General features: G+C 52.3%; 1 protein-coding gene across 1 annotated transcript; it reads left to right on the forward strand.

Moving 5' to 3' along the window:
- Positions 1-215: 215 nt before the first annotated feature.
- NSUN2 (NOP2/Sun RNA methyltransferase 2) lies at positions 216-25,050 on the forward strand. The gene is made up of 19 exons (XM_016160987.2): positions 216-342; positions 471-628; positions 1,189-1,293; positions 4,712-4,817; positions 7,181-7,252; positions 7,984-8,068; positions 9,380-9,572; positions 11,423-11,497; positions 12,440-12,570; positions 15,323-15,396; positions 15,989-16,119; positions 16,402-16,498; positions 17,783-17,967; positions 18,292-18,384; positions 19,156-19,291; positions 20,060-20,140; positions 20,395-20,533; positions 21,716-21,755; positions 24,144-25,050. The coding sequence occupies exons 1-19, from the start codon at positions 253-255 to the stop codon at positions 24,451-24,453; spliced, it is 2,301 nt and encodes a 766-aa protein (XP_016016473.2). The 5' UTR covers positions 216-252; the 3' UTR covers positions 24,454-25,050.
- The last annotated feature ends 453 nt before the right edge of the window (positions 25,051-25,503 follow it).

Below are 25,503 nucleotides of genomic sequence, written 5' to 3' on the forward strand. Positions count from 1 at the left end.
GTCCCGGGGCTCGGTGCGGGACGCCTCGGGACTCGTCTCTGGGGCGACTGTCCCACCTGCACCGTCGGCGGACCGCCTCGCTCGCCGTCTTCCTGGAGGACGGGTTGCGGCGCTGTCGGCTTCGCAGTAGTCCCTGCGGGCCCGGCGGAGGCGCAGGCGCGGGCCGCGGGGGCCTCGGGCGCGGCCCGGAAGAGCGCGCGGCCGGCCGTGGCGAGGCCGGGTGTGCGGGCGGCGTGCGCGGCCGCGTGGGCCATGGGGCGACGGGCGCGGGGCCGGCGGCTGCGGCAGCGGCCCGAGGGCGCGCAGGACGGCGCCGCGGGCGGCGGGAAGCGCAGCGAGGCGGTAGGAGCCGGGGCGAGGGCGGGTCGGGGCTCCGCGCGGGCCTCTGCGACCCCGGGGCCCGGGGTGAGTGGGTGGGTGGCGAGGGGCAGCTCCTCAGGCCCTGGGCAGACGCCCCCTTCGTTCCTCAGGGCTGGGAAGGCGGGTACCCCGAAATCGTCAAGGAGAACAAGCTCTTCGAGCACTACTACCAGGAGCTGAAGATCGTGCCGGAGGGAGAGTGGGACCAGTTCATGGACGCGCTCAGGGAGCCGCTCCCGGCCACCTTAAGAATTACTGGTTACAAAAGGTAGGGGTCCGTGCCTTTATTTCCTTGAGAGTTTTGGGGTTAGGACGTCCAAGGTTAAATTTAAAAACGAGGATGTTTTTCCGAGGTGTCACAGTGCTGGAGAACTGCTGCTTGCCCGCGGCGCGGCTCCGAGACCGGACGCGTCGAGGAGGGAGCACAGGGTCCACTGGAATAGGTCGAGGAGGCATTGCGACTGGGGGCCTCGACTGAAATAAAAACGCAGTCTGAGGAAGGGTTGATCCCTGGGGATTCGTCTGAGCTGAGGACACCTACGCTTTGGAACACATGACGATTTGTGACATCGAATTTGCCTAAAGCTTTCAGTCTTTTCTTTTTTTATGTGCGTTTATAGTTAAACCTTTCCGAGATGAGCTGCAAGTAAAAATGGGACTGTAGAAATATTTAGGAGAAAAGGAATGCAGTACTATTGCATTTAGTTTATCATTCTTTAGTGATTGAGCAAAGACTTGTTTAGACTTGGATTAGAGTAAAAAGGCAGCGATTAAAGAATGTCTTCTCTCCATGCAAACGTGGTTTGAAACGTGCTTATTTTTAAATAGCCACGCGAAGGAGATTCTTCATTGCTTAAAGAACAAGTATTTCAAGGAATTGGAGGACCTAGAAGTGGACGGTCAGAAAGTTGAAGTTCCACAACCCCTGAGTTGGTAGGTACAACAAAGCCTCATGCCATTGTATGTTTCTTTGGGATTTTAATCTTTGTCACTTGAATGTACTTTTGGTAATGCATATGCTATTAGCTTGAAAGAACCTGAATACACTTCCCAGACATCCTCAGGTTCTGTCGTCCATTGTTTTTTAACAATGCTACTTAACGCTGTGCAGATTTTGTGTATGAATGACGACAGTTTTCTATTTTTGTTACTGACTTCAGTTAATTTTTCCTAGCTGATTCAGCCTCTTTCTTTCCTTGATGTTACCACTTCCATTTCCACTTAAACCCTTGTTTTCTCATGTCACAGCTGTTGGAGAGACTTCTCTACTTTCAGAAAAATGACAGACAACCCAATGAAGGTTCACCAACACTGCTCCACCTGATTTTGTCTCCACTGTCTCCAGCGCCCCAGCATCCTCCTGACCTCCATGCTAACCCTTTCTTTACCTGTTCTGTAGGTTACCTGTTTCTCATGGCCCATTTCAGATCTCAGTTGCCCGAAGACAACCCCAGGTGTGGACAGCATAGTCTGTCTTGTAAAATGCCTGGAGCACTCAAGCACAAACTTAGGGGCGCCAGGCCTTGGGGAGCCATTCAAATAGACCGTTACAGGTTCACATGTCAGGTGATGAGCTTCGAGGCGTTGAAAGTTGTCACAACCCTGCCCCCAAATTTATTTTAAATGGCTGCTATAAAATGGCGAATATAACCAGCATTTTCTGACGACTTCTGGAGGTTTTGGCTATTCCGGTCTATGCTGTTGTCTTTCTTTTTTGGCTGTCCTTTAGAAATGATTGTAAACCAAGGTCAGGTTTCTATTCATCATGGGCTAGAGATTTGCTTGCTTTCCTGCCTTTCATTGGCCATTTGGAGTTTCGGTGTCCTTGTCACAGATGTGTGCAGCATACACATTTGAATGAGTGATGAATAGCCAAGTTCAGCATTCAGCCAAAGTCGTATGTCGTCGAAGAATAAAAGTGAATCACTGTCTAGTCACAGCCAGTCATTTTCTTCACGTTATTGTTTGCTTTAGTTTTCTGAACACACAACTGAAGGGTGGGAATGGCATATTGTATAATTCGGGTTCCTAATACTCAGAGTTTTCCTTTACCGGTGACGGCTGCATGGCAGTTTTATTGTATTCAATCAGACATAGGGTAAAGCAAAAATTAGCAAGATGTCTGCTGATATTCTATGCTGCCCAAAATGCAGAAGTGGATCACATAATAGTCTTCCTAACCTTTGGTGTATGGTGGAACACAATTTAGGAAAGTGATTTTGGCAACTCTTTTCTAGAAGGATATTAAGTATAGGACTTACAACTTGGCAGATTGCATTTTTTCCTTACTTTTTGTAGACTCAGCTTGAAGGGAGTACCCTAAAGCATTCTTATAAAAGTCTTGTTTTGACAGTTGTTTGTAGAGAACTCACCTTATTGTCATTCTGTTCTTTTTAATGTCTGGATTGAAGATGATTTATCATAGATGCTGTATGTATTTACAGAGATTTCTTTTCTTTTAAGAATTTTTGAGGTGTAAAGGTGACAGTGATGCCTTTCATTGATCCTCAGAAGATACAAGTTTCTAAGTTAGACATTAAAGATGTTTGAGCTGAATTTGAATTGTGCAACTAAAAATTAAATATAGTTCTTTGAGATTATTTTGTTATTAAAATCTACACAGATTTTAATAAACATTTGTTGGCTCAAAAAAGTTGATCTTAAAGCCATATAAGAAACATTTTTTAATTATTTTAACAGGCAGTTTGTTTTTCTACTTAGGTATTTGGAAGTCCTCAAATATACTTTTTCTTAAGATTAACAGCCTTCACATATCATTAGAGTAGAATTTTAGTCTTGTTATAATAAATTTACAATTTAACTGTTAGAAATTCAACCTAGAAGCACATAAATATTCCCTCGAGTTATATCTAGACGGCTTATTTATATTTGAAAATGGAAATTAAGCTATTATAAATAATGGCATGCAGAATTCAATGTTGGTGATTCGGTAAGGTGGTAACTTGCATGATTATTGGTCATTAATCATGGATAATTAGGGTTGTGAGAAGTCATATAACAGTAGGTGTTTAAGCTAGTCAGCCTTGTAGAGGTTGCAAGGGAGGGCAGATTTTTCAGAACACTACAGTTGAAGCAAGTTTGAGTGTATCCCTAACCATTTCACCTCTAATGAGGCCAAAAGGAGTATTTAAAACTAAAGTCTGTTTTTTTAATTGGTAAGTATGATTGTATTTTGTTTTTATATTTTTGAAACATTTTAAGTTTTAAGATAGAACCAGGCATAGGAAATAGAACCTAAAGCACTTGGGACATTTGGAGGGTGACTGTACAGATCCAGCCAGTTTAGCCTTTATTTGGTAGACAACTTTCCGAATGTATCTCTGTATTGCGTATCATGCTTGCTGAACCGTGTCTTAAAATCTTAACCCTAAAATTTCTGTCAATCAAAATTCGTTTTCAGAAGATTGTTTCATTTTCGTGGCTGTTACCTTAGTTGCAATTTGACGCATGGAAACATTGTGACTGTGCATTGTTAAATTAAGCTCATTATTGCACCTGAGGCTTAATAAGTGCTAAAACTGAAATAAGATGTTATCGCTGAGTGCCACGTTATGCTTCGTTAGGCGTTGGGTTGAGTGTAGCTCTGTGTCCTGCCAGTGCAGTGAATTGCGCAGTTGGCGATGAGTGGACGGGAGCAAGCCAGGTTTAAAAAAACACCCGTTCTGACCAGTGATGTCGTTATGGAAAGTTGAAATATGGTCACGGAAATGGTGGGAGATGCTTCATTCTTAGTTCTGTACGAATGACGACCGAGGAGCTCAAGTTTATGCATTGTTGATTCCCAAGGCGTTTTGTTATGTTCAACATTTCAGTACGTGGTCGGACGGCCTTATTTTAGAAGTAGTGAAAAATATGGTAAATAAGATCATAATCAAATATTTGTCCAACATTCTGACACCTGCCCCACCACATCGTTTTGATTGCGTGTGATCGGCACGTCTTTTAAACGTAAGGAATTCGTTCCCGTAGGTCGTCCGCGCCGATGGCCTCTGCCACCGCTGACTCGCCCCACACGGAAGCGGAGCCGGCTCCTTTTCCCTCAGCTCTAGCGCGTTCGTCGCTGCGATTTTGCAGTGACATCATACGCGCGTGTCTCCTGTGACCCCCCCAGCCTCCCGTGTTTCTGCCTGGGCCGTGAAGCAGGCAGGACCTGCTTCACGTGTCCCACGGACGTCACGCGGTGTGGCCGACTGCTGACACAGGTCGTGGGTGAGCAAGCAGCACGAAAGTCGGCTGTCACGTTTGGTGTCGTCCTTGGGTCAGCGTGACGTCGTTAAGACAGCGCTTTAATACTTACGATTCTTAAGGGTTTTACTCTCTTTTTGGCCAGGTATCCTGAAGAACTTGCCTGGCACACAAATTTAAGTCGAAAAATCCTGCGAAAGTCTCCACAATTGGAAAAGTTTCACCAGTTCCTGGTTAGCGAAACCGAATCTGTGAGTAGAGTTCTTTAGATTTGTTGGTTTGTTTAAAGCTTTAAATGTACATCAGAATCAGAATCATATTGTAACCTATCTGTCGCTGGGAACGATCGAGTCGCTAAGGCACCCGGGAAAGACACCTTTAGGCGTCTGTGCCCCCTTTCATCTGCAGTTATGGCCGTAGCCCTGACCGTTTGGCCGGACTCGTTTTGAAGTTTCATGATACCACAGTGGTCAGCCATGTCGTTTCCTGCTGCTCCTGGGTCAGGGGGTGGTGGGGTGCTGCACAACTGGGGTGCACACCACACCTTGCTCGACGCCATGCCACCCCGGAGACGACCACGCAGTTCACTCGTTGTCGCCCTGGGGGCACACGCCAGGTGCTTGTCGCACAGAGAAAGCGACGTATTTCTATGGCTGTGTTACTTACTTCACCAGAAGTGAGACTTTTAAACTCGCTTTTTGTCATTTCGGTTTTTCTTGTACTATCTGTATTCCACGTTTGCCAAAACAAATAGACATATATACATTGAAAAAAAAAAACACGTAAATAGGACAGTTTCAGTTCTCCTAAAATGACACCCATCCGCACCCTCTCCGTTTTTTTTTTTTTTTTGCCATCCCAGGTTCCTCAGTTGCAGTGAACATTTATCATTGTGGTCACTAAACTTTTTACCTTTAGCATCAAACTTTTACCAATGAAATACCTGTCTCCTCAGTACACGAGTCAGTGAATGTACAGTTTGGCTGTTGTGAGGTCTGCCGCTTCCTTTTTATTCTCCTGGAACCCTTCCCGGCCTCACGTTTAGAGTCAGAAGTTGCCCCTTTCTGTGTTCTGATCTCCTAGCCAAGGGGACATGCGCGTCAGCAGGTGGCGTTTCTCGTTGGCTCTTCTGTGTCCACTGGCAGGTAGCGTGCGCCCTGTGTTTCTCCTCTCAAGCCGCCGCCAGAGTGGAAACCCTTCCCCTCCCCGAGTTCTGGCCTCTGCTCCACCCACAGCGTTCCCCCCGGCGGGCTTCCTGCCTGCTTGGTAACCCCGGAAACCGAGCCGTGCCAGGCTCCCCCCCCCACCCCATCAGTTAGGAATAAAGCAAACCACGTGGGCCAGCACAAGGGCGGGTTCTCGGAGCAGGCTTTGGTCGAGATTCAGGGCTAGCGGAGGGCAGGTCGAGGTAGCAGCGGAGGTTCGTGGGGAGTGGAGCGGACCGTGGTGCGGCGGGTCGTGCAGAGCCGGATTTCGGCGGCTTTGGGGGGGGCGGGAGGAGGGGAGAGCTTGGTGTCGGTTAGCGTCTGTCGCAGGGAGCCAGTCTGGTTTTTGATCGGAAGTCCGCGGGAGGAGACGCTCTTGGTTATTGAAAGCTGACTGCAGAACCCCTTCAGGACGTGTTTGTGAACCAGGACTAACTTTCGGGATGTCTTGTCAGGGGCCCAACGTCCCCGTCCCACTCTGATGCTTTAATTGGAAATGACTAAAGCAGAAGGCAGGCTTGTCAGAATCACAGGTGTGACCCGAAGCCAGGAGCCAGTGTACCTGGCGCGTGAGCTGGGGTTCAGGCCGCACAGGCTCGTGGCCCGGGCGGTGGGGACTGGCGGGGGGACGTGCAGTCTGTGTTTAGGCAGGTGCGTGAGCGCGCAGTGAGCGATGGCAGTTCGGGTGCCCGAGACCCGGATGTGATGGCGCGGAGGCCCCAGGCCACCGATATGTCACGACCCCGTCCAGAGCTTTCGTCATTCAGGCTGGGCAAGCAGAGTCGTGCTGGAGGCAGGTGCTGTCTGGTTCCGAACAGCCGTGTGTTTTAACAGCTGTCCCGGTCCACTGTGGACGTCCTGACAGACGATGAGGAGGAGAGGGAGGCCAGGGAGGCCAGTGGGGGTGGCTTCAGCTTTCTGAGCGGCAAGCGCCAGGACTAGGGGGCAGACATGACTTCCTGGAAACCGGGCGCTGAGACAGGAGTTGCGGTTTCCGCTGACCCGGCGACCCGGTCCCGTCCTTTACCGAGACTGTTTCGGCAGCAGGGTCTGCCTGTGACACATGCTCGTCCGGCTTCCGTGCCTTCTGAAGTTGGGAAGTTGGGACGGTGTAAGCTTAAACTCTCCTTGCTTTTATAAAATTATAAAACGTGGTCTTATGCGTGCATTTCTGTGCGTGATGGTAAAACGCATGACGGTCACCCTGACTTGGTCTGCAGGCGGCGGCCCCTCATCCCCGGTATAAAACCCGCCGTCGTCACTTAGCGTGAGTGCAGCAGCACCAACTCATTCCGTGTCCGAGGATGTGGTCTTTTTTTGTTGTCTTTGAATGTTTGAGTTTCCAATGTTGAAATTTTCTGCCTTTTAAAATGTCATTGCTGATATTTTTTTCAATCTTATTTTTTAAGGGAAACATCAGCCGTCAAGAAGCCGTCAGCATGATTCCACCACTGTTGCTTAACGCTCACCCTCACCATAAGGTACTGTGTTTACGTAGAACGTGGCGGCGGCCAGGCCGCTGCCTCTGTTGGTGCCTTTGTTTTGTTGGGACCATTTTTCTTTAATGTCACGAATCTTTGTTTTTTGTTTTTTGTTTTTCTTTTTCACTTTCAATGAAGTAGAAAGTGATACATATTTCCTTTTAGGTGCATTTTTGCGTTCAGTTTTTTACAAGTCACTCTTCTTCCCTCATAAAGCCTGTTTTTTAATTCGTTTATTCACTGCACACATTACCTTCAGTGGTTTCGATTGAGTGACTCAGACTGGCAGTCGTAGTGAGAGCTGGTCATGTACCGAGCATTGCTTTTCACTCTTTTCGTTACTTAATACGTTGCTTACCCACACAGTCCTGTGAGGGCGGATGCCGCCGCTGTCCCCTCGTTTTCTAACGAGGAAGCGGCAAGGAAGGCGCACTGGCCGCGGGCCGCGGTGCGGCTCGTGTGGAGGGTGTTCACACTCGTCACAGCTGGAGCACCGCCACCGGTTTTCCGTGGCACCTGTCGCCACCCCTCTGCCCCCGTGCAGAGAGTAAGTTTGGGGCACTCTACGTTATCACTTAAATACGTCACTGTACATTCACTTTTCTAAAGAAACGTATTTGGATCTTGGAATAGAAACCAACTACTAGGATTCCTCAAATTGTTTTAAATTAAGTGTAGAATGTTTGATTTCTTGAAATAAAAATACCAAGTATTGTCTTGCCGTTTAATAGATCTTAGACATGTGTGCAGCGCCTGGATCCAAGACCACGCAGTTAATCGAGATGCTGCATGCCGACATGAGCGTCCCTTTCCCAGGTAGGCGGCGCGTGGGCGTTCGGCGGGCGGGAGCGCCCTCTGCTGGTGGGCTGGGAGCAGGAAGCTGTTAGATTCTCACCTGAGCCTCTCTAGCGCGGCGGGCGGTTTGCACACTGCCGTCCTGAGTCCCCAGCCAGCGTGCGCCATGCAGCAAGGGGCCTTGCGTTTGAATTTGCGTGTTTTCTGTAACAGCAAATGGTCTATCTTTATTAAGCCACAGTAGATAGATTTCAATCTCTTTGCATTTTCAGTAGCGAGTTTCACATTGTTCGCTTTTGTCATTTTGATTACCTCTTGATTTTGAGGCAAGAGAGTGTAGCCGCTAAGAGCTGTCTGACTCCCCAGGTTCAAATCCCAGCACCATCTACAAGACGAGTTAGGGGGCGTTTCTAGACATCATATATGAAATGAGACGTCAGTGCTAAACTTGGGGAATAATATAAGTTGCAAAGTACTCCGAGAATGGCAGCTATTACTGTATCACTGATGCTCCTTTGTGGGGATGTTTTAAAGAGGCAAGAAGCAGTGTTCATAGTGTTTTAATGTCTAGCTACCCGTGTCTTCTCCTCCCTTTCTTTTAAGCCAGCTGCTCTAGTTCGGTTTTAATGCGCATGCTTGTTAGCTGTGTTTCCTGAGTCCTTTCTCTGGTGAATATCTTTTCTTAGAAGACTTCTTGTTTTCTCCAGATCAGTAGTAAAGAGCCTCTTCCTGTTAGCAGTGCTTTGTGTTTCATACTGTTTAGAAGAGCAGCATCGATCGTAAAATGTTTTTAGGCATAAACGAGAGAGAAACCGAAGTGGGAAGAGCCGGCGCCCGGGGAACTTTCCAGGGTGGTTCTTAACCGGGGGCACAGCTCGGAACCTCGCAGAGAACTGGTCAAACTGCAGGAGCGCAGGCCCCACCCCGAGACAGACCCGCGGGGTCTGGCATGGAGCCCCAGCCGTGCCCCGTGTTTTAAACACTTGTCAGGCGATTCCATTGTTTTTACCCCTTCTCTCTTCCCTCATCCGCCTTTTTAATTAATGGTTAATAGCAATAGAATACATTTTTAGCACAATAATTGGTACAAACTGAATAACTGATGAATAAATGAATCTCGAAGTTGTAAAATTTTAAGTGACCATCAAGTCTGTGCCAAGCCAGCCGGTCCCTTGTTTGGAACGACAGACATAGTCTGAGCGTATCTTACGCTCCGGATCCAGGCATGAGGCAGGTCGTCCCTTCTTACCTGCCAGCCTAGAGGTTACATATGTCAGGAAATTGCTCTACTTAAGCTGCATGTCACCTGACCCTGTAATTTGATGTTCCCAGAGGGATTTGTCATCGCAAATGATGTGGACAACAAACGCTGCTATCTGCTGGTTCACCAGGCCAAAAGGCTGAGCAGCCCGTGCATCATGGTGGTCAACCACGACGCGGCCAGCATCCCGAGACTCAGCGTGGACGTGGGTGGGAGGAAGGAGATTCTCTTCTATGATCGCATCTTATGCGATGTCCCCTGCAGGTACGTAGCGTTCCAAGAGACCAGAAAGCCCAAGACCTGCCCCAGGGAGGCCCCACAGGCCCTCCCTCCAGGCCGTAAGTACAGACTCAGATGAAGCTGCACATAAGCACAGCAGTTGTACAGACTCAGATGAAGCTGCACATGAGCACAGCAGTTGTACGTGTGACTCTGCTGGCGACTGGCGTAAAGAGAGAGATGTCAGGACCTAAGTCAGAAGGTACTCAGGGTTTGGGTGACGCCCAGCACAGACGGAGGACACGGGACATACAGCTGCAGGAAGGGTGGTTTTGATGAGTAGTCTGAAAAGAAGAAAATGCCTGAGAGGGAAACAGCGCCGTACTCTCATCGTGCTGCATTTCGGGATGTGGTTGCTTGGAATGATCTGCTCATCCAGGCATTTATACCTGCGCCTCAGCGAGTATGTAAGTCACTGTCCCAGAACCACACATAATCACGCTGGGCGTCTGTGATAAGTCTTGCGTTATTTAGCACAATGAAGTTAGGAGTTAAAACCTTTGAGAAACTGATTTTACCTGTATTTTTTCACATACTTTTTTTCAAATTTTACATGTAAATTTTATATTTTTGGAGTTCACGTTTAAAAGACTCTCGTGGCATAATTCAATAACTGAGTTTTTCCAAAAAGAAACAAACTAGACAGTTGCTCAGTGCCTGCAGGCAGTGATGTAGGTGACACTCTCAAGACTTTAATACCTTCTGAACACGGGAAGTTGTCAAGACCAGGGTATAGAAGCTGACACGGAGCTTTCTTAGCACTGAACAGTTTCTGACACGTTGGCGTTAAACCCATCTTGTGTAAGTGGCTGGCAGTTTTACCGCTGGTGGCGGAACTGCCTTTGAAACTGTGGCTGGTAGCATTGAACATGGCAGGGTTTTTAAATATCTGGAAGAATTCCCTTTAAAGTAACATTTAAAATCTGTCATGAACTGCATTTCTGTTTTTCTATTTCACAATTTTCTAATTTTCTTACCCCCATATTCTTTTGATGAGAAGTATAACTCATTTCTCATTTTGAGAGAATGCGGTGACCTTATGAGCCTAAATTGTAAGGTGAGAATCTCCTGAAATTATGGTAGAAGTTTAAACTACCACCATACAAGTGAGGGATGTCACTTGAAAACCATTATATCTCAGGACATTTTCGTCCTATAGACTTTTCATCTCACGGACATGTGACTAGGTCACCAGGGAACATTAAACTTTATAGAGAAAGCCAACAGATGCAAGAATTACCCCAGAAAAACAGAGTAGCTAAAATTAAAACTGGACCAATAAATGGAGCAATTCTGTATTTTTACATGGAAAAAATTTGCATGACATAAAAGTAGAAAATCAAAAATGTTTAACTAATATGTAGAAACACCATGGTAAAGAAATTAAATTGGCTTAATTGAATTTTATGTGGGAAGCCCTCGTAAGTGTATCATTATTCATGGAATTCTGATTAAAATGCCACTTTTGAGTTAACCAAGTTTCTATAAGTAGCAGAACCAAAACTCCTCCGTTGTCTGCGTCTCTGGGGCTGATGGCTAGTCCCAGCAGTACCCTGGATGGAAGGTAGCTGCTGTCTCTGAGTGTTGAATGTTTCCTTTTCAAATCTGTTTCCTCCCTGAATTGAAAACTGGAGTATAATTAAAAAGTTTAATGCATTGGAGTGTCCCCGAAACAGAAGTAGCAAGTTGGTTGTAGTTTGTGAGGATGTAGATTGTTTTCTAATTGATATTTGTAATGTGCTAAAACCTGTTTTGAAATTTAACTTGAATATGCCATATTTATTAAGCTAACCATCTACCTATAGAGTTTTAAGTTCGTGAATATCTCTTTCCAGTGGAGATGGCACTATGAGAAAAAACATTGACGTTTGGAAAAAGTGGACCACGTTAAACAGCTTGCAGCTGCACGGGTAAGTCAGGCTGTCACTGGCCACGCTGTCACCCAGCTGAGCGCCCAGGTCCCTGACTGACAGACTGACGAGGGAGTGTGCTTGTTCTCGAAAACCTTTACTAGGAGCAAACTGAAATGCAAATTGTAAACGTTTTAGGTACACGTTTATTAAAACTTCCTTTTAGAAAAATTTCCTCTAACGTTTCAAACGTATTTTTCATGAAATGACTGTTTACCTTACTGTTTTACCAATCTTCTCTCCTGCCCGCCTGCTGTTCTTTTGTGTTGAATTCTTTTATTTCACAATTTGATCTCAGAAATATTTTTTGTCTTTAAGGAAATTTGGAAAATTCCTAAAAGGAAAAACAAAATCTTATAACTCAAAGATAATTTCTGTAATACCCAGTATATTGGAGTGGTTTTCTGTGCCTAAGGATTTTTAAAATACCTGTTTTGTACTGTTTTGATTGTCTAGACTACAGAGCTTTTTTTTTTTTTTTCCATCTAACATTACAATTATACATTTTTAAATGTAGATATCAGGATGATCGAAGTGTATTAAATGAATATTCAACATTAATGACTAGTAAGAGATTTTTGTTTTTCTTAAATGAAGTCAGATATTCCTACGAGTATAGAGACTTTTAATAGTGAAATTAGCCTCACATTTTGAATTTCGCCGGCAGTCCTTTGTGCGTTGTTGACGTGCTGGGGAAGGTACGCAGAACAGCCAGACCAGTGTTCGCACGAACCGATGCCGTTGTATTCACATGAGCTGCCTTCCTTACGTTGATGCTAACTTCACTTAAAAACTTCAGGTTTTTTTATGGGAATGGTTCATTTTACCTAAAGTGTTTTGTAGTTTATCTTAAGTGTGACATAAAGACTTGTAGTAAATGCATGACGGAAGAGGCACCTGGAGAGCCGTTCGGGCCGAGGTCACCTGGTCACCTGTCCTTAGCTTGCAGCTGCGCATCGCCACGCGGGGGGCCGAGCAGCTGGTGGACGGCGGCCGGATGGTGTACTCCACGTGTTCCCTGAACCCCATCGAGGACGAAGCCGTCATAGCCTCTTTGCTGGAAAAGAGTGAAGGTGAGCGCGCTCCGTGAACCTTTCACCTTGCAACAAAACTGTACTCAGAAAACCTTTTTTTATTGCTGTGATGTATATTCTTGTAGGCTTTTTCCTGCTTTTGCTTATATGGATTTAGCCTGTAAACTCTAGAATGAGAGTCCTTAATTGAAAACATGCTTACATGATGGATTTGTCACCTTTCATGAGTTACGAGGTTTGCCCATTTTATTTGTCTAAGTGCGAAAGATTACGTCAGAATCTTACCAGTTTTAAACGTAATTGTAGAATGCATGACATTTATCGTCTTGCGCGTATTTGAACACGTATCTCAGCATATTAAAGTGCGCGCGCATTGCCGTGTGGACCTCCAGAGCTCCTCCTTGCAGAGCGGGGATTCTGAACCCCTTAAGTAACTCGCGGCGCCCCTCCCCACGGCTGCATTCTGTCTCCGCGAGTTTGACTGCTCTGGGTATCTCACGCGAGTGGAGTCCATTTTTGTGTGCCTGGCTTGTTTCCCTGAGCGTGATGTCCTCGGGTGTCTCTGCGTGGCAGCAGGTGGCAGCGTCCTTCCCGTCAGGCTGCATGATGGGCCACTGTGTGTGTGGGCCACACTGTATACCCCGCGTCCACCGATGGACACGTGGGTCTCCTCCTCATTTCAGCTGCTGTGACCGTGGGTCTGCAGATGGCTCTCGGGGGCCCTGCTTCGGGTCCTCGTGGGTGTGTACGTGGAAGTGGGGTTCCAGGGCCCTCGTGCTGTTCCTGCGGCGGCTGCGCGGCCGTGGCTCCCGTTGGTCGGCGCTCCCCGCAGCGCTTGCTGCGCCCGCGGCTGTGACCGTGCCGTCCCGGTGGGTGTGAGGGCCTGATTAATCACACCACTGCCGTGCGCGGGAGGCCGGGCAGAGTGCAGAACGTTCCGAACGGCGATTTCCATGTTACGATATAAAATGCTCCACTTTCATGTTTTCACTGAAGTGGCACCTTTGCCGTCACATTCTCCTTAAAGTACGCGACGAGAAATTTCCGACTTTCAGGATGGGGTGCCGCCGGGTCGCCGTGCGTGCGCGTCTCTTGCGAGTTGGCACGTAGACGCCGAAGCCTGTGCGCTCCGACCACCCCCCCCCCCCCCCGCCTGGCGGCGCCCGCACCGTCCAGGCTCCGGCCGGGCTGTTGGGCCGGCGCTGCGTGGACGGGCCTCCCTCCGGGTCACCGCCGGAGCCGGATCTAGCACTGTGTGTCTGCCACGTCCTCGCTGCCCTCGGGCCGGTCTGCAGGAGGGGGAGCTCGCGGGCGCTGTTCGTCGTGCGGTCTCGGCCCCCGTGTGCTCGGTGGCGCCGCGCTTCAGAGGGCTCGCGAAGAGGGGGCAGAGCGCGGCTCCCCGCCGGCGTTGCCGTGACGTCGCGCGTGGGAACGCTGCGTTTTCTAGGATTTGTCCTTTTCGGTGATAGAGAATTACTGTATTTTGTCAGTGGAAATGCTGTAAATAGAATGACGTCATCGGTTTCCAAAGACTGTCAATGTGCTAGAGCAATGCGAAAATAAAGCGCGACATCTTGTGGCAAACTTTGGCGGTGAAGTTAGGACTGTGCCCCCCCGCGAGTTATCTCGGGGTGAGCGCCGCAGCCACAAGAGCCACTGGCGAGTATTCTGGGGGCACACGGGGAGTGGGTTCATAGTACATTAAGTCCGGCGTCCTACCTGGTCATCGTTTTCTTACCGGGCAGGTGATTTCCAGTTTGTTTCAAACCGCCGCGTAGACACGGCTTCACCTGAGAACCCCCCTCAGCTGAGCTCTGTACTTGACAGTTGCTGGGGATTGTGACAGCATGGGATGTGGTCCCCAGAGACTTAGCTGGAGAAAGGGTGGCCGGTAGACATTCAGTCTGACTGCTGGGCCGCCGTAGGCGGCTTCTGACCCAGAGCGGCGGAAGGCGCTGCTGAGCGCCGGGCAGTGTTCAGAGAGAAACCCCGTTTCCGCAGCCCCGCGCCGTCAGTGCGCCCCTTCGCAGCAAACTGTTCGACACGCTAGTGGAAGTCAGGGTCCTGCTTTTGTCAACGGCATCCTGCTGCTGGACACGCCTTGGGGATCCTCTTGCATTGTTGCGATCGCCGGCGCTCGCCCTGGCCTCCGTGGGGCTCGTTGGGGTTCCTCCCTCCGAGAGGCTGTCAGTCAGGTCGGCGTCTGTGGTCGTTCGTGGGAAGGGCTTCCTGTGATGTCGCTGCCAAGACACAGTGTTTTCAGACTGGACCGTTGTCTTCGTGGGCAATTTTTGAAAACTTGCTTGGACCTAAAACTGAATGTTTAAGTATTTCCACATTCACTTTAAATGTTTTCAGGTCCGGGATGTTAGTTAGACATGAAGGCATGAAGAAGACCCAGGTCACGTGAGAGGCGCGTGTCTCGGCCTGGCCTCGGGGCGCCTTCGAGGGAGCCCCGGCCATGCAGTTGGTCTTGGAGGCGCGGGGGCTCTGCAGCCCCTCCCTTCGTCGGTAGCTCGCTGAGCTGCGATGCTCACGCCGTAGCAGCCCCTTGTTTTAAGTGGACAGTCAGCGATCTTTAGTAGATTTGCACAGTGGTTACGGATCCCTGCTGCCCGTTTGTGGCCACTCGCTGTCCCACCCCCGCCCGGGAGCCATTGCCGTGCTCTCTGCACGTGCGGCTTTGCCCTCCCGGGGCATTTCCTGGACACAGAATCATGCAGTAGGTGATTTTTGCCTCTGCTTTTTTTAACTGAGCATAATGTGAAGAAAAAACCATTTCTAATCCTAGGTGCCTTGGAGCTTGCCGACGTGTCCTCTGAGTTGCCGGGACTGAAGTGGATGCCTGGACTCACCCAGTGGAAGGTGGCCTTTCCGCGAGGGCCAGCTGGGCCCAGCAGGCACGGCGCGGGGGCCCGCCGTAGTCAGAGGGCTGTAGCGCGCCCCCGCGGGCGCCGGGAGTAGGGCCGGGTGCGGCGGAGCAGTGTGGCACCCGTTTCCAGGTGCACGCGTCATAGCAAGTGGTGCGATGGTGCGGACGTCCTTCTCCGGCCTCTGGCAGCGGGAAGGTTTTCCTGCCTTTATTCTCCACTTAGAAGTGGACGTTGTCATTCTCGTCCGCATAAGCACAGCTTTGCTTTATTTACTTACTTGTTTTTATCGGCTGGGAGTCCATCTTAGTTTCAAATGTGAAATGAAACAATTCACTTTTTAGTTTTAAACCAGAAACTGTATGAGGCTTTTTTTTTAATCACACATGGAAAACACTTTTTTTGTAGAGTGGTCATCCTGCTTTATGGAATGAGAGATGATCTCATTTTAGCTTGCAAACAGTCTTCCTCACTTCGGGGAAACTGAGAGCTGCCATTTGTCGTGCGTGAGGGCACACACGTGGCGCCCTGTGGTTTGCCTTGGTACCGGTCGGGCTGGTGATTCGGGCCCCACCCTCACTCTGCAGGTCATGACAAAAGATGGACAGTGGTTCGCATCGTGGGATGAGGTTCCTCACAGCAGACACACCCAGATCCGGCCCACCATGTTCCCACCGGAGGACAGGGACCGGCTGCAGGCCATGCACCTGGAGCGGTGGTGAGTGGGGCTCGGGGGGCGGGGCTCCGGGGGGCGGGGCTCCCTGACGCAGTCGCTGGCCTCAGGGCTTAGTGACTAAGGGCCGTGGGTAGAACCTGAGTGGCAGTACTTTGGATGCTGCGTTAACTTTTTGCATGTTTACACGCTGACTGTTCTGTGAGCAAGGGCTGTGATTGTTTGCAGTGAAACGTGACTATCACAGGTCATCTTCAAAGTATGTCTTGATATTTAATGTTATGTATTTTGGATCGGTCAAAAAGTGCGAATTGTGTTTTTTTTTAGTCTCAGAATATTACCACATCATCAAAATACTGGCGGGTTCTTCGTCGCAGTGTTGGTGAAAAAGTCTTCGATGCCATGGAATAAGCGTGCGCCAAAGGTAAGCGTCCCCCAGCACAACACAGCGAGCACATGCATGACCTCTGCACTCAGGCAGAAGCCGAGGACCAGCGGAGTGTTTTGGGGGGGATGGAAGGCGGCTGAGCATGAACGATTGTGCATTGGGGGGATTCGTTTAAATTTTGAGTTTTCCAAACAGAAAGTAGCGATTTCTTATAAGGGATAGATAAATGGGAAAGGCAGGCTTTGGGGAGCGCATTTCTTTTACATCTGATAAAAACTGAAAAGATATAAACAGAGCTTTGTGGCTCAAAATCAAAACCCCATCCCCCAAACTGGCTCTGCGCTTGGATCCCTCTGCGTTGTCCAGCTCAGCCCGATGCGGGTTGCCAGGACTGCTGGCCTCAGGCCAGCCTGTCCGTCTTCCCCTCGCCGTGGGGGCAGCGACAGGGCTTTACCCAGGCCTGGCTGGAAAGGAACTGGACAGGCCTGGCCCGTGAAAGGAGTTCGCACGGCCTCCTGGTCGTGAGGGAGGCCGCCGTGGGGTGGCGTGGGCGGCCGGGGGCCCCGAAGCCTGACACGAGGCTGCAGCTGAGCGTGCGCTGTCCTCTGCCCGCTGGGCATTCTGTGGGTTTCCACGTCAGCCTTCCCTGGCTGTGGAACGCGGCCCGAAGGTCTGTATTCCTTTCAGAACCGTGCTTAAAACTTAGGACAAACGATGCTTAGGCCTTGGAGAAATAGTACGGAAACAGTTTCTGGGAGACGACCAGTCCAGATTAGCACTCGCGCGTACAGCTCGACCCACACTTCCGGGCAGGCCCCGCGGCGTGGGCGCGGCCCAGGGGCTGATGCGCAGCAGGCTGTGCCCTCGTCCCCAGCAATCGCTCGCCCTTCCATGGCCAGCGGTGTCTCCGGCGTCCCAGAGGTCGTACTGCCCTCCCCCAGCTGCGGTCGTTCAGGGCTTGTCGCCCTGCGCCTCCCTGACGTTCAGGGGTGGTGGTCACGCATTTGTGCCCGCAGTGCGCCGTGCACACGGCAGACGCGAGAAGACAGGCTGGCGTTTCTGCCTGCGGAACAGGCCGTCCGTGCTTGTCACGGGGTTGATGTAGAATCGATTCCAACTTCAAAGAAGCAATGTCCATGCATCATTTATAATAGCACATAGATTTAAAATAACTTTTAGAAAAGTTTTTGTTTCCTTTTGCACATAAAAGACTATAGAGAATCGTTAAGATCAAATTTGTGAGCTCGGTGTTCATGATTTTCTGGAGCGGTGCAAAGCAGGCCGCTCTCTGAGTGTTAACGGCCTCGTTCCCTGTGACAGCTGCAGGGAGACTCTGCGGAGCTGAGGGCGCCCATGCAGTCCAGCCCTGCAGGTCCCACGGGAGGGACAGCCTCGGGTCCCTCCGAGCTGGAGAGGAAACCAGCCACTGGGATGGGTGACGCAGAAGCAACTGAGAGAACTGAGAACTTAGAGGATAACGGAAGCAGGAAAGACGGCGTGTGTGGGTGAGAGACGGGGCCGGTCACCTCTCGAGCCTCGGTTGGTGTCGCCCCAGCCGCAGACTCACGGGGGTCCCGAGCCTCCTCTGCAGTGGCGTTGCAGCGGGCGGGGTGGGAGCATCGCTGTTCGGTGTTACTGAACCTGCTGTGAGTGCGGCCGCCTGCCCTTGTGGGAGGTAGAGGCCGAAGGCCGCAGAGCCTGTTGTCGCCTCACCCCAGGTGCAGAGGGGGTGGGGCGAGGGCCGGGCGGGGAGGGGGCAGTGCTCTGAGTAATGGTCAGCGTCGCCACCCAGGTTCCAGACTGACATCTCTCCCCACATCCCTTCTTAGTCCTCCTCCGTCGAAGAAAATGAAGTTGTTTGGATTCAAAGAGGATCCGTTCGTGTTTATTCCTGAAGACGACCCGTTATTTCCACCTATCCAGTAAGGATTCCTTCGGCCTTCCAAATTCGTCATTTAAAGAAGCCGACTGTGGGGTTACAGATGCACAGCTGGTCCCATTCGGCCGTGGGGTTTTATTTAGCTCCGTATGGCAGAACTTTTCCTTCGTAGTTGAGCGGTAGAGCTAGCCGAAGCGTTAGAAGGTGTTTACTGAGCCCTGCAGTTTAAGGTGAACAGTGATGACAGGAAGTAGCTGCTCCCAGGGGAAGTCCAGAACACGACGCACGGGCTCGGCCCGCGCCCCGGCTGTGGGTCACAGGTCACGTTAGGCGCTCCGTGGCCTTGGCTGTGGGATGCGAGTCCGATATAGGAAATGAGGGCGGCGGGGCTGGGTGTCGCCAGGTGGGAACTTCCAGGCGGAACCGAGAGGACCCGTGCTGGGGCGAGTGTCAGAGTCTCGTGTCCTTAGTCATGGAAGTTCTGTGCGTTCACCAGGGCAGTCACTTATGTTGTCTCGTGGGTAATTGGTCCCTTTCATGTATCTGTAAAGATCCCTGTTCAACCATCTGGAGTGGTTTGGGACCTTGTCTGGAGTAGCACCTCAGGGAGAGAAGGTCCCACGTTGGCCTAGGGCTCTGACCTGGCCGCGCCGCCAGTAAATGCCACCTGGACGCTGCGGGTGAAGTGGGTTCATCTTAGTGCGGTGCGGGGCTCGGTGCCGTGTCCCGCACGGGTTTCCGGGACCCAGCGCTGTCGGGGTGGAGGCTGCCCAGGGCCGTTCGTTGAAGTTTGGCCTGTGCTCCCTGTAAACAGGAAGTTTTACGCCCTGGATCCTTCGTTCCCGAGGATGAATTTGTTGACGCGAACGACGGAAGGGAAGAAAAGGCAACTCTACATGGTCTCCAAGGAGCTGCGGAACGTGCTGCTGAACAACAGCGAGCGCGTGAAGGTGCGGGCGATGGCGCGGGGTGCGGGCGATGGCACCGGGCGATGGCACCGGGCGTGGCCCACGGCGCCAGGCGCAGTGACGCCGCCGCCCTTACTGCTGGGGGCCCGGGCGCGCTCGGAGCCCATGGAGGCCTAGGCTGTGCGGCCGGCGTGCCCCCGTTGGGGAGTCGCTCACGGTTCGTGTCCGGGGAGGAAGGCGCAGGGGGCTCGGGGGCCGGCCGCTGCCCCCGTGGCCTTCGGCGGTGGACGTTTCCTCTTCCTGTCGCTTTCCTGCCGTCAGCCCGTCTTCGCTCCACTGCTTCCCGGCTCGTCCGCCCTTGGGCTGTGTCTTCACGCATCGCGTCTCTAGCCGTGGTCTGCAGGGCCGCGGGTTGACGTGTCCCTGTGGCAGTGCGAGGCCCTTAGTGGCCTTCGTCCTCTCCAGTCCTGGGTGTCCACTGGGGTCTCCGGGGCGACAGCGTCCTCGCTGCCCTGGGCCCGGGGAACGCGTGCTCGCGTGTTCTCACGTTTTCAGAGTTTCCTGTTTTGGGCGTCTCTTGCGGTCGTTAGGCAGCATACGCCACATAAACACAGCCACTTGAGAGGGTCAGTTGGGCCTGGAGACCCCTGTGGGCCCCTGTTTAGTCAGATGGCTTTTCAGAGTTTTTCACTTTCTCTTCCTTTTCAGCTGCTGCTCAGCTCTGCCTCCTCGTGGTGGAAGGGAACATTTTAATCGGTTACCCTGATTTTTATTCGCATGCACATTTTGGCTTATTTTTTCCACTTACAGGTTATCAACACCGGAATAAAAGTCTGGTGTCGAAACAACAGCGGAGAAGAGTTTGATTGTGCTTTCCGGCTGGCACAGGAGGTGCGTGGGGGTCGACGCGGGTGGCGCGGGCACGGGCGGGGTGCCGGCGCCTGCCGCCCGTCGGGCTGGTCGTGGAGCTCTCCGCCGTGGGTCCCCTGCCCCAAGGGGTTTGGTTACGTGCTGCAGGTGCCCCCGGACTGCAGGCGCTGACTTGCCAGGGGCTGCGGCGGGCAAGGCCCCGAGGGCTCCGGTGCCCACTTGACACTGCGGCGGGGATGCTTCTGTCCCTGACGGCGCCCCCTCTGTTTCCACAGGGAATATATACTCTGTATCCGTTTATTAATTCAAGAATCATCACTGTGTCGTTGGAAGATGTTAAAATTCTATTAACCCAAGAAAATCCATTTTTTAGAAAACTTAGCAGTGAGACGTACAGCCAAGCCAAGGATCTGGGTAAGCGTTGGGCTTGCGTAGAGGCGTAGCTTGTCCTTACGGAGGCTTCCGACGTGGGCGTTTACCCTTGTTGGAGCTCTCGGTCTTGCATTCAGTACATCGTGGCTTTCTTTACCTGACTCAGTTTCCAGAGGGCTTTGTGGAAACGTGACTGACGTCTCGGTGCCCTGAGGGTCGAAGGCACCCTGGGGGTTCCTTGACTTCGCCGGGCCCTGGTGGCCCCCTGTGGAGGCCCCAGTCGCCTGCGCTGGTCGCAGGTGTTGGGGCCTGGCCAGCCCCCCAGCCCGAGCTCCAAGCCCGATCTTCAAGCCACCTGCCCGTCACCAAGCAGGCGGCCAGGGGAGGGCCCTGCGTGGAGGCGGAGGAAAGCGGGGGGCTCGGGTCTGCGTATGAGGCGCGGACACCGCCGTGCACAGGCCATCGGGCCGGTTGGCGCTTCGCTCGACCCCGCTGAGGCGGAGTCTGCGCCGCGCCGGCCGCCAGCGCAGCCCCGGGCACGCCGCCGTCACGGCGCAGGCCCCGCCGCTGGCCCCGCCGCTGACGTTGCACCTGAGGACACGGGTCGCTCCACCGAGGGTTCCGATTTGGATTTTCGTTTCACTAGTCCATTTTCTATGTTACTGTTCAGTATTTCTGGCTCAATTTGATGACAGCTGAACAAATCAGTTGCTGTGGTTTAGGACCCTGTGTCTCGTGCGAACACGTAAATCCTGCTGTGTGAGTCCGTCTCCTTTTCCTTCCTCAGGCATAACCGCAGTTTAAAGGAGAGTTTTTTTTAAAGGGTAAAGGAACTGTTTGTACTTTTTTAATCTTTCACTTAGGTGGTTACAGTATAATTTTTGTATTTTTTTATTCCGTTGTTTCATGCCGTATCTGGAAGTTGGAGCCGTTATTCACCTTTGATGTTGCGGGCTAACAAGCAGTTAATCCCCACGGCCCCTGCCCTGTGCAAGAGACTTGCTGGGGAGCTCCGCCCGGACCCCGGCGGTCTGACTGCCTCGTCCTGGCTGCCCTGCTTGGGGCTTGGCTGGCTGGTGGCTTTGGATTTCAGAAAGTCCTTCCTCCATCAAGGTCCTTGAGACCAAGTATGGGTGATTCGCTGCTTTCTGGGCACATGCACGTGCTCAGCCAAGGTGCCCCAGCCGGGAACACTTGGCCAATGCTCGTGTGTTTCTCTTCCAGCCAAGGGGAGTGTCGTCCTGAAGTATGAGCCAGACCCCACGTAAGTGAGGATGCCGAGAGTCACATTTTCATGGGGGGTGGCGGGGTGGGGGGATTGGTTTTAGAAGCCTTTTATGACTGTTCCCCTAAAAACAGTACTGGGAAAATTTTGCCACTGAACGACGTGTATGTCATCATGCAGGTATGTTTTCATGGAACATTCAGCTCAGGTTAAATGTCTTTTTATTCAGAGAATAAAATGCATAGTGTTTATTTTCTGCGCTTTGGAAGCCAGAGTCCGACTTCTGTCTTAAACAGAACAAGTGTAAAGGTTGAACAGTGAAGTGCGAGGCCTGGGGCTCCCGACGAGGACAGGCAGGCCTGGCCCCGCGCGGCCCGCTGACGGCCGCCTGGGAGCCACCGCGGTGCCGCGCTTTCCCGCGACACCCCCGGGGGCCGGGGAGAAGGGGGTCGTGGGCGGCCAGCACTTGCCAGACGGGGACAGGGCCCAGAGCGCTCGGCGAGGGTGCGACAGGCAGCTGTGCTCCCTCCCAGGGCACTAGTTCCCTCCCAGACCGTGCGGCCCGGAGGGGCGGTGTCTCTGGGGAGGTGGCGTGTGACCTGAGTCTGATGGTGGGAAGAGACGGACGGGCGCCCACCCCCGAGGCAGGGACGAGCGGGACGGCGAGCGTGCGGTGGCAGGGCCCGGCGGCGGGCGAGGCGACGGGGGCGCAGTGCTGCACGTGCGTCCCTTCGGGGCGTGTGTTGCCGACCAGGCAGCTGGGTGGCCATGTGGGGCGCTGAGGGGAGGTGGTGCCAGGGAGAGGCCCGTGGGCTCCGTGAGTGGAGCCGCCCTGTTGGGAGCCGGGGGGCCTGCGGGCCTGCCTGAGGAGGACGGAGGGGGTGGACGGGACAGGGGCCTGCGGGGGGGCGGACCTCACATGGGGAGCACTGCAGAGGCCGAGCGGGGAGGGCGCCGGGACCCCGGGGGCTGTGGGGAGAAGAGACAAGGAAGGCACTGGGCGAGGCCGGGCGGCAGGTCGCGGGGTCGAGCTGGTGTAGACGTTTTCCTGCAGGGTCGAGCTGGTGTAGACGCTTTCCTGCAGGGTTGAGCCAGTGTAGATGCTTTCCTGGCGTTTGCTGTGACAGGCGGGGGCGTTTCCCAGGTGCAGTCGGGTCAGGACAGGCTCAGAGTGTCATCTCGTGGCTTCCGCGCTCGTGGAGATCCGAGACGCCGGAGGGGCTGCCGGTGTCTCAGGAATGCACGTGGTTTTACAAATCCGTTTGGCCAGAGACTGGAGTTGTTTTTTAAAGGAACAGTACTAAGATATTTTTGAATGTAGATTTGTTTTTCCCCCTACAAACGCTAGTTTTCTAGTAGTTGAAGTATACCCGTGAAGACACAGCTCCAGGAATTATTAGATTTAAACAAAAATAAGGAAATGGGAATTTGGAGATTTCTTGTGTTTTTCTCTCATCATTTTCTAACTCCCTGTTCATGGAAAAGTTCTGCTGGGTTTTCCTCCCTCTTTTGAGTGGTCTCTCTCCCAGTTCAGGCCTTTCTGTTACTTTTCTTTGTCTGTCTTTTAAAAACATAACTGAAGCCTCCTGTGGCCATTCCTTAGTTTCTGTCACAGACGCCTGGCATCAGATAGGTTTGGGACCTGCGTTACATTAAACAGGGCCTTTAGGAGCCGAAAAACTAGACCAGAGTCACCTCTGAAAGACGTTAAATAACGGTGCGCCCAGCAGGGGCATGTGTGATACCGGATGGGCACAGGGCGACAGACCTCCCCGCCATCTCAGGTGTGGAAAGGGGCGTGGCGTGGGCCGGCGAGTAGGGAGGCGCCCCAACGGCGGGCACCCAGGTGGCACCACGTGCTGGCGACAGCCACGGCATCCCCGGCGGGGCGCGCTGCTCCGTGGGCAGTCACCAGGGAGAGCCAGTTAGGGCCACGCAGCCCAGAGGCACGGGGGTCCTGGGTCCCAGGTCCGGTGCTCCAGTCTGCCGGCGCCGGCGCTGTGGGTCGAGGTGCCCAGTCCCCAGGGAGGCTCGGTTTGTCCACCTGTAAAAACGGGCAGCGAGCCGTGCGGGGCGGTGCAGCAGCTGGACCGAAGTGTCGGGTGTCGCCAGGGCGAAGCGTCACCGACGGGTCTTCACGTCCGAGGGGGCGAGCACGCGGAAATGCCGATGTCGGAAGTGTGGACTCTGCAGACTCGGGGGCCGTCTCACTGGGAGCTGGTAGACGGGAACACGGGACAGCCTGACAGTGTCGCAGGTCCTCAGGACACGGACGAGGACGCCGATCTCCCTCTGCGCAAACCCCCCGTAGCCCGCAGGCTAAGTGGCTTCCCGGCGGGTTAGCGGCGTGTGTTTTGGAGCAATCGCACGTCCTCGGGTGCGGTCACGAGGACGTTCAACACTTACGCGTAGCCGTTTCGTCTCTAGGAAACCGGACACCCTGCAGTGTCCCATCGTGTTGTGCGGATGGCGGGGAAAGGCCTCAATTCGAACTTTCGTGCCCAAGAATGAGCGGCTGCATTACCTCAGGATGATGGGGCTCGAGGTGCTGGCAGAGAAGAAGAAGGACAGGCCTGTCCTGGCCGGCGACAGTGCAGCTGGCTCCGGGCCACCGGAGGACGAGGCGAGTGCCAGCCAGGACGCAGAGCAGGCTGCCAGTCCGGACGCTGGCACGGGCGGTGACCCGGCCGGGGGTCCTGAGGCGTCTGCACCCCAGTCCAGGACTGCCGACCTGTAGAGCACACGATTTTAAAGCCTGGAAACCGACGGGACGATAGAAGCATCTGTGAGTGGCCGCGCCCTGCTCGCACCCGGAGTGTGAGGAAAGTGTGTTTTTAGCTTGTTGGTTGCTCCTTCTGCTTTGTCCTCTGGCGAAGCTGGGGCCAGTGTGCCTGCTGCAGGTGGCAGGCGTTCACGGCTGAGGTCTCACTCCCATCGAGAGATGTAACTGCCCATGCAGAAATACTCAGGTCCCGTGTATTACACCTGTATTGGTCTTAAAGTCCAGTATTTCTCGCAATTATTATTTATAGGGAGGATCTGTATCTCCTCATGAGTCATTGGAAACCGCACTGTGAGCTTTAGTGATTGTGAGTTGCGCAGCGGTGTGGCATTGGTGTGCAGTGGGTTAACATCCGGGCTGCCAAACGGCTTCTGTGCCTTTGTAACAAAGGGTGAAACGTACCCTGTCGTGTCCGTGAGACCTGCGTCATGAACTATGATGCTCATGAGGGTTTTATGTGCTTTTAGGAAATGAAGCACTTTGCAATTTTAATTTTTAAATGGGGTTGGGGATGCCTGGAACGTTTAATTAAAGAGACTAATGAAATGTGTACATGTGCGTGACTTGTTTTATTCTTCACGAGGCAGAAGGAACAAACTTCTTTTCGGGTAAGTGAAAATGTTAGAATTAAAACATTCTTATCTCAGCTGGTCAGAGGCGTCTGGGGCAGTGGGCCAGGACAGACGGCGTGAAGCTTCCAGAAAAGGGGAGAGGGGGGCGGTGGACCCGCAGGCCCTGTTACCCAGCTGTCACCGTTATCAAACTGACTAAGGCCTTTCCTTGTTTGCCCGGCCCACCTGTTTGTACTGTTTTCAAATAAATTGCATCCAGTAACATTTGTAAAAAACAGCCTCAATGAGGTCGTACCCAGACAGTAACAATTCCTTAACATTAAATAGCTTACATGGAGTAGTCTGTACACTGAGAACTACATGACGTGGATGAAAGGTGCTGGAAATGAGTAAGAGGAAGGGTGTTCCGTAATTGTGGGTCGGAAGAACCAAT

Source organism: Rousettus aegyptiacus, unplaced genomic scaffold, assembly GCF_014176215.1.
Source record: "Rousettus aegyptiacus isolate mRouAeg1 unplaced genomic scaffold, mRouAeg1.p scaffold_m13_p_8, whole genome shotgun sequence".
NCBI classification, from domain to species: domain Eukaryota; kingdom Metazoa; phylum Chordata; class Mammalia; order Chiroptera; family Pteropodidae; genus Rousettus; species Rousettus aegyptiacus.